This window comes from Eleginops maclovinus, chromosome 11, assembly GCF_036324505.1.
Source record: "Eleginops maclovinus isolate JMC-PN-2008 ecotype Puerto Natales chromosome 11, JC_Emac_rtc_rv5, whole genome shotgun sequence".
NCBI classification, from domain to species: Eukaryota; Metazoa; Chordata; class Actinopteri; order Perciformes; family Eleginopidae; genus Eleginops; species Eleginops maclovinus.
The window spans coordinates 22,464,222-22,473,106 of NC_086359.1; the positions used below are offsets into that span (position 1 = coordinate 22,464,222).

Genomic DNA, 8,885 nt, shown 5'->3' on the forward strand with positions numbered 1-8,885 from the left:
GTTTAGGGATCATTGTTTTTAGTGCGGTTTGAACTGAATGAAGAGTTTCCTTTAGTTTCTGGAAAGTATCCCAGTTACGGACTATATTTACCAGGAGGTCAGGAATTGCAAGAGGTCACAGTGATGCAGTACAACAGACGATGTCTACAGCTTCTCTGAAGGATGAAAGACATATCTGGATTTGAACTTTAAAGGCTGGTAGTCGCATCCAAAAGTGCACCTCACCCAGCTCAGGTAGCTTCTCCGGCCACTGGGGCTTTTTAGCTTGCCATTACTTTTGACAAGCCTTGCAAGTGAGTCGTGAAGCTGAAATATAGTACTGGGCGCTGTACCTCATTCATCATACTGTTTTGCCATTTCTAAGATACAATTAATAGCGTGGACTGTTACGTTTCAGATTGTACCTGAATGCAACATTGCACACAGTTTCCGTAGTGTAGTGGTTATCACGTTCGCCTCACACGCGAAAGGTCCCCGGTTCGAAACCGGGCGGAAACATCATTTTCAGTTTAGGGATCATTGATTTTAGTGCGGTTTGAACTGAATGAAGAGTTTCCTTTAGTTTCTGGAAAGTATCCCAGTTACGGACTATACTTACCATGTGTGAGTCGAATTTTGTTGATGTACTTGAATGCACCTCATGTAGTTTCCGTAGTGTAGTGGTTATCACGTTCGCCTAACACGCGAAAGGTCCCCGGTTCGAGACCGGGCGGAAACAGTGTTTGCTTTTCACTACGATGATATCTACACCTAGCCTAGAAATCTAGACGCCCCTAGCGACCGCAAATTGAATTTGCTGCTGGGGCGGTCTAGTCAACCCTGGTCAGTTAGCAAGGCTGCTCGGGCCACGGTGGTTCGGACCAATCAAATCGTGAGGAGCGAGATCGGGGGTCGGGCTACCTAGTGACGACAGAGGTGCGACGTTTCAGTGTGTAGTTTTAGAGCAGTCTTTCTCAAAGAGTGGTCCGCGGACCACTGGTGGTCCGTGAGCGACCCCTAGTGGTCCGTGAGTATTTTGGTAAAATGTCACATTTGAAATTAATATATTATAAGTTTAAAGTGTTTCTCAAACTGTCTTAAAATGACTAGTATAGAGTGTAGCATAGATGTAGCTACGTAGGTTCGTAGGTTACGATCTTACGTCATAAATGATTTGCGCGGTCAATTTGAGCTGTCAACTGACAAGATGGATCGATGGCTAAAGACAGGGTCAGTTATAAGAAAATTAAATGACAAATCTGACGTGACAGTCAAGGTGCATCGTCCTGATGCAGGAGATCCAGCAACTACAAGTGGTTCAGCCGCAGCGACAAGTGATTTTGTGTGCGTTACTGAGTCCCAGGAGGGCGGTTCGCCGTCTAACCCCCACCCGGCTGAAAGCTGTGAAACTCTGCTTGATCGCGGAAAGTCCAGCGCTAAAGTGAAGAGAAAACATCACAGCGACTACATAAAATTCTGATTTTTCTGGACTGGAGATGAAGAGGATCCCAATCCACACTGTGTTTTGTGCTACGAGTCGTTGGCTAACGAGGCTATGAAACCCGCCAAGCTCAAGCGTCATTTTGAGAGCAAACACAAGGATTACATCGGGAAACCTTTAGCATTGTTTGAGAGAAAACGTGATGAACTTAGAAAACACATGACGAAGGCGCCCTCACATTTTTTTGCGACGGGGGAAAATGCGAAGGCTACAGAGGCATCATACAGGGTATCCCTTCTCATCGCAAAAACAGGGAAACCTCATTCGATAGGTGAGAATTTAGTCAAACCAGCTGCCAAGGTTATGGCTAATGTATTGTTTGGGGAGAAAGCAAGCGACGAAATTAACAGGGTCCCCCTCTCCAATGATACTGTCCAGCGGCGAATAACAGCCATGGCCGAAAATGTGAAAGATATGCTGATCACACATTAACGCCAAAGCCAGTTTTTCACACTGCAACTGGACGAGTCAACTGATATCGTGAATGAGGCAAATCTGCTGTGTTTTGTAAGGTACATTTATGATGGCGGTGTGCAGGATGAATTTCTGTTTTGTCGTTCCCTGCCGACCAACACCACAGGGGAAGCCATTTTTGACTCAGTCAACGATTTCATCCTGCAGAATAATATCGACTGGACACGATGTGTTGGTATTTACACAGATGGTGCAACTGCAATGACTGGGAAACACAAGGGACTGGCAGCGCGCATACGCGCAGTTGCACCTTGCGCCACAGCAACACACTGTTGCATTCACAGAGAACAGCTGGCTGTGAAAAAAATGCCACCATGCCTCAAATCAGTACTGGACGAGTCTGTGAAAATTGTTAATACAATAAAAACCAAAGCACTGAACACACGTCTTTTTAAAGCTCTGTGTGATGAAATGGGAAGTGAACACACAAAACTGCTTTTCCATACTGAAGTTCGCTGGCTGTCGCGTGGGAAAGTTCTCACCCGTCTATTTGAACTGCGCGATGAGGTGATGTTGTTCTTGCATCATACTGATGAACTGTATGACAGACTGCATGATTTCCAGTGGCTCTCAAAATTGGCATACCTGGCCGATGTCTTTAGCGCAGGGGTTTTCAACTGGTTTTGTCCCAGGGACCACCATTCGGACTAGAAAGCAATCCGCGGCCCACTGATGTGCCTGCGCGTGCGCGTGTGTATTTGGTGTTACATGCATAGCTCAATGCATGAAACATGAAAGAGAGGCCACGCAGATTTTATAATAATAAAAGTAGATTTATTAAATTAAATTAAATTAAAGATTATTTTAAAGAAAGAATAAAGAATAATAAAGTGTTGTGCAATTCAGTATTGGGAAAAGTAACTAAAAATGTCATGCAAAGTCAGTCTAGGTGTGTGACAAAACAACAACGGAGAACAAAAATCCAACAACACCGGAGAACCAAAATCCAACAAATGAAGACCAAGGCAGCCTCAACTGCTGGCTGGTCAGGGCTTTTATAACCCAGCCAGGACAGACCTGTCACCAATCACCTGCTGTAGAGACAGAGAGATTGAGAAAAGCAGAGAGAGATTGAGAAAAGCAGGGAGAGAGAACAGGCTTACCATTAACACAGGGCGGGGCCTAAACCCGCCAGGGTCGTAACAGTGAAAACATGGGAGAATTAGGCCTACCTGTCAGTGTGATATCTGGGCGTGGTGAAGTCCACACAGCCTGTCTATTCGTGGCGAAATGGTAGACAGAGACAGTCTCATGTCATTCTCTGGATCAAGCCTAGCCCTGTACTTATTCTTTAAGTACGCCAGTGTAGAAAAACCACTCTCACACAGGTATGTGGTTGGAAAGGGCAAAAGACACCTCATTGCTTTTGCAGCAAGCTGTGGAAATTCTGTCTGGCAACTTATCCAGAATTTAACAAGGGGCTGTGTGTCGTACATATGCCTCCTGACAGAGTCTGTGGACATCTCAATCAGCTTATCCTCTTCCACAGCCGTCAGACTTGACCCTACTGATGCATCGTCACTGAATGGGAGCAGGATCCACTTGCTGTCACGGCGCCACTCTTCCGAATCAGTGAAGTACTTTGCGAATTGACGCACAAGCTTCCTCAAATGCTCACATATAGTGTCGTTGATGTCAGTGCTGTCAGGGTATTCCTCAACTGAAGGAAACATCGCCAAGTTATTGCTCTCCACTCGTTCGATCCACTTTGACATTTTTTTCACAAATGCGTCGAGCTTCTCGTAGAGCTGCATGACGTTTGCATCTCTCCCTTGCATGGAGCTGTTCAACTTGTTCAGCTCTGCAAAAACATCTGTGAGGTACGCCAGCTTAGTTAACCAGTAACTATCGTTGAAATTGGAAGCCAGATCAGAATGCTTCTCGCACAAGAACTCGTAGATAGCTCCGCGTAGTTCAAACACACGGGCGAGCACAGCGCCGCGAGACAGCCAACGCACCTCTGAATGATAAAGGAGAGAGCTGTGTTCACTTCCCAAGTCATGGCATAGGGATGAAAACAGGCGTGTATTCAATGCGTTTCGTTTTATGAAGTTGACCGTCTTGACAACGACATCAAACACACCACTGAGCTCAACACTGAGATCTTTGGAGGCGAGAGCCTCTCTATGAATCAGGCAGTGTGTCCAAATTACCCCCGGAGCCACCCTCCTTACATGCGCAAACAGTCCAGTCTTGCTGCCACTCATGGCTCGGGCCCCATCGCTGCATAATGCAACGCACCTCTGCCACGAGATATTGTGCTCCGTGAAAAAATCGTCCAGTGCTTTAAATATTTCTACACCGGTAGTTCGCCCGGGCAGTGGTTTGCAAAAAAGAAATTCCTCGCACATAGTGCCACTGTCCTCGTATCGCACAAATGTTAACAGTTGCGCATCATTAGTAACATCTGTCGTCTCGTCGATTTGAAGGGAAAACAGAACTGTCTGAAGTTTTGCCATCAGCTGGTCTTTGACATCATTTGCCATTTCCCCAATTCGTCTTCCGATTGTGTTGTCTGACAACGGAATAGTTTTTAATTTGTTGGCACATTCTTCGCTTACCATAGCTCTGCACATATCTATGGCTGCTGGCAATATAAGCTGCTCTGCAATGGTATGGGGCTTCTTACTTTTTGCAACCCTGAGAGCGACCAGATACGATGCTTTCAGTGCGTTTTCATTTATTTTTGCACTCTTCCTCATGGTAGCCTGCTGTCCTTTGAAATCACGCAACATCTGTTGCATGTACTCAACGGGTTTGGCCTTCAAGTGGACGTGATGCGTCTCCATATGCCGCGTAAGTTTCGACGGCTTCATAGCTTCATTACAGAGAATTGTTGAACATACGAAACACAGTGGTACCTCCTCTCCTGCTCTGTCTGTCGTCACTGTGAATCCATATTTAACATATTCCTCATTGTATTTTCTTTTTCGTCTTTTTTGCGAAGTTGACGCTTCGGAAGCCTGTCCTTGCCCTATCGTGGCGGCCTGTCCCTCTGTCGTGGCAGCCTGACCCTCTGTCATGGCAGCCTGTCCCTCTGGCACTTTCCTCACTACAAAACGATCCATTGGTGCTAGATATATAGCTAGACTAGTACATATGTAACAAATGTTTGCTGTACTACAACCTATCTTAAAATACTCTCGTCGGCTATGCTTATAAATGTGTGTCAACTTTGCTCGCAAGACTGTACGTAATGAATAATAAGTGAGGTTAGCGACGCAACTCATTACCATTAGCGAATCACAGGCTACCATAGACTGGATAGGCGCAAGGCTACATTCTGTCAGCTTGAATTTCCTTTATATTATTTTAAACATATTTTTCACGATATGTAACGGTATTCTGGAAATGTGTTGAAATATCAAAGCGAATTTATATTAAAAAAAAACAATGGTGAACTGATCAACATAGGCTCTTGTCACGGACCACATGCAATGCCGCCGCGGACCACCAGGGGTCCGCGGACCACCGGTTGAAAACCCCTGCTTTAGCGCACTCAATGCTTTGAACTTAGCGCTGCAGGGAAAAGCCGTCACCGCCTTCAATGTGCAGGACAAAATTAAAGCCGCATGCCTCAAGATGGAATTGTGGTGTGTCCGTCTGGATCGCCAGGAGTTTGACTGGTTTCCGACGCTTGTGGATTTTCTCCTCGCTGCAGATGAAGAGCTGGACGGCGGCACAGTTGCAGCCTTCAAGGAACATCTGCAAGGCCTTCACTTTCAGCTGGGAAGATATTTCCCAGAACTAGATGCAGGCTATGAGTGGATCAGGAATCCATTTGGGGACAAAACGCACATCGAACACGTCAGTTCCAAGCTCCCATCAAGACAGGTTGACAGCCTTGTGGACATCGCATCTGATGGGACACTGAGGACGACTTTCAGAGAGAAAAGCTTGACGGACTTTTGGGTCCACGTCCAGCCTGAGCACCCAGAGCTGGCTGACGCTTCTCTGAAACTGTTGATGCCGTTTCCAACCACCTACAACTGTGAAGTTGGTTTTTCTACACTTGTTGGTCTGAAAACAAAGCAGCGTAACAGGATCAATGTGGACTGTGATATGAGACTAAAACTCTCCAGTTTGGATCCAGACATTGTTTCACTGATGTCTCAGCACAAGCAGCACCATTCCTCCCATTAGGTAGCAACAGAGACACGCAGTGTATGAGTGAGTAAACAATGCTATTTGTAAATGTAACAGTGTAAATAATGACCTTGTGTTTATTGTTAAAGTCTTGTTAAACTTGGGCCTGCAACCATAGTTTTACTGTATTTTATTTTTGAAAATACACAGCAGAAGTGTGTGTCGTACTAAATGCGGTGCATTTTGCGTATCTCTCTGTTTGCTCGGACATAAACTCAGTAATAAATGTAGTCTATGTTTCATATGATGTGTAAAATCTATCAGCATTTACCGTTTAAATTGCATGTGAACGAAATGCTTGTAGAATCCGTAGTTGTATTTGTATTGTTGATTTAATGTGTGAACGAGCGATATAGAGAAGGTCACATAAAGCTGTCATTATTAGGCTGTAATTTGTAATATACTGTTGGAGTAGTAAGCAGGCCTATTGTATTTATTCTAGTTTATTTTTAGTTATATTTGGTGTATATTTCTCCTTCCTTCTTTGTATTGAACTGTTGCACCTCAATTTCCCTCGGCATTAATAAAGCTTCTTGAATCTTGAATCTTGTTTTGGGATATTGGGGGAGTTAGGTGGTCCGTGAGTATTTTTTTATTGGTTAAGTGGTCCTTGGTCTGAAAAAGTTTGAGAAACACTGTTTTAGAGAGAGGTAAACTGGCTGATCCCAATGGCTAATCCTAGCGAATTCCTAGCGTCTTTCGATTTGGCTTTGGCAGCGACTCTTGAACATTTGAATATTCAATTTACTTTGCGAGACGAGCAGATAACGGCACTGAAGTGTTTTCTGGAGAAAAGGGACGTTTTCGGAGTTTTGCCCACTGGATACGGTAAAAGTTTGATTTACCAGCTTGCTCCGTTGGTGGGGCGACGCATGGACCTCGACAACCCGCTGGTGGTAAGTACCGAATTTGAAAGCACGCCAGATATTCTCAAGTTTTTTTTGCAAAAACGGCAACAATCACTCAGTTCCATGTTTCACAAAATTCGGTTACTAGTGACTACACTCCACCATGTACTTCCCGTCGCGCGGACTACGTAATCCTTCTTCATAGCTCTGATTGGTTGTTCGCCATCCTATTGCGTGGCGTTGAGTGCAGAGGCAACTTGACAGACAACCGTTGATCCCGCCCACACTGCCTTCGAGCTAGACTAGACCCCGGTACAGCTTTTTGCTGTAGGGGTTTAGCTTGCTAGGCTAATCTACACCTTAAATCAGCTCACGTGTCATATACCCTCTACAAAAAGGTCATCGCTCAATGATGTGGATATTGACGATAAACACTTACTTTCATAAGCTACGCACACCAACCGGCACATACGCATTTAACACTGATGTTACAGGCGCTTAACTTGTATAGTAACAAACTACGTTTATTACTATTTGGCCGCGAACTTAAACGTGCTACTCTCCAACTGCACATGCGCAGCGTTGCTAGGCAACGTCACGTAAATAAAGGGAGTCTTTTCGTACACATATTCCGATTGGATGGAATGTTGATTGACATTGGCTTTGCCGAGTCAGAAACCCAACTTCCCGCCCGGTTTCGAAAAATGAACGTAAGTGAATGGGTGACGTCTCTAGGTCAGTTATCCCACTTCACGTTAACCCGTGTGATGCCATCGTTCATTAAATTGGAAACTAAGCTGGAGGAAAATGAAGAGGAGCTATCCATCTGGTTGTGAGAAGAAGAAGAAAAAAAAAGATGATGAAGAAAAAAGAAAGACAGACAGTGGTAAGTGGAGCAGATAATGATCTAAGCAGAACATCAACAGTAAATGACTACTGTTATTGAACTACTGACTAGTGTTAGTTATTGTTGAACTAACAGGGAGACAGACTAACAGCCAGTGTTAAGCTAGCTACTATGAATGCTATGATAGAGATGAATAATGAAAGCTATGCCCAAGGAGAACAATTACAAATCTCTTTCATATCTCTCCTCAGGATCTTTACTTAAATTTATGACCACAAAAAAAACAGATAAAGTGCCCCTACCAAATGCTGACGATGAAAACCGTAAGTCCAGTGTTCCACTTTAATTGTTAACTGTTGACCGTAACTGTTTAATTGTTAATTGTAAAGATTATTTATGACAATATAGAACTACACAATTTAGTTTTTTGTCACATCAGTTCCAGCAACATCTACCTCCAGTGGGATAGTGGACACTCCACCTGGTGGTTGTCATGAGCAGGAAGAGACACCAGAGGCACATCGAGTGCCCATCCCAGGTTATGATACAGATGACTGTGAGTTTAATAAATCAATACATTTTACTTTAGTTGATAACATATACCATGCCCTGTAAACATTCTTTAAGACAATGTATACCTTGTTTTTTTTTGTCATTCAGTTCCGGCAACGGCATTAGCCACACCGAGCAGCTTTCTGTTGTCTTGAGAGTGGTGAACTGCGAGCCTTCAGTTGGCGCATCTATCTCTGAACATTTCGTAGGATTTGTTGATGTTCAAGACACCACTGGCAAAGGTCTGTGCGACACATTCCTGGAGAAGCTGGACCAGTTCAGCTTGAGCATTGCAGATTGCCATGGACAATCCTACGATAATGGGAGCAACATGATGGTACATGAAATGAGAATAAACTTTGTAAATAATAAATGAGGGGGGAAAAAAAGAGAAAGAGGACTCTGAACGAACGAAAAAGAAAAGACAATGATGTACTGTGGGGAATGACATGCCTGTGTGCGGTGGGTCTTATGCATGATCATGTTTTGTTTTGTTTTGTTTTGTTTTGTTTTTGTTTTGTTTTGTTTTGTTTTATTC

At 44.2% G+C, this 8,885-nt stretch overlaps 1 protein-coding gene and 2 non-coding genes across 3 annotated transcripts; 2 read left to right on the plus strand and 1 right to left on the minus strand.

Annotated features, from left to right (window-relative positions):
• The first annotated feature begins 425 nt into the window (after nt 1-425).
• trnav-cac (transfer RNA valine (anticodon CAC)) lies at nt 426-498 on the plus strand. Its single transcript has one exon. It is a non-coding gene; the product is annotated as a tRNA-Val (tRNA).
• Nucleotides 499-645: 147 nt separating this feature from the next.
• trnav-aac (transfer RNA valine (anticodon AAC)) lies at nt 646-718 on the plus strand. Its single transcript has one exon. It is a non-coding gene; the product is annotated as a tRNA-Val (tRNA).
• Nucleotides 719-2,562: 1,844 nt separating this feature from the next.
• On the minus strand, nt 2,563-5,436 carry LOC134871669 (protein FAM200A-like). The gene is made up of 2 exons (XM_063894479.1): nt 3,127-5,436; nt 2,563-2,988 (listed from the first exon to the last, which is right to left on the minus strand). Exon 1 carries the CDS (start codon nt 5,209-5,211, stop codon nt 3,130-3,132), a length of 2,082 nt encoding a protein of 693 aa, XP_063750549.1. The 5' UTR covers nt 5,212-5,436; the 3' UTR covers nt 2,563-2,988; nt 3,127-3,129.
• Between the last annotated feature and the right edge of the window lie 3,449 nt (nt 5,437-8,885).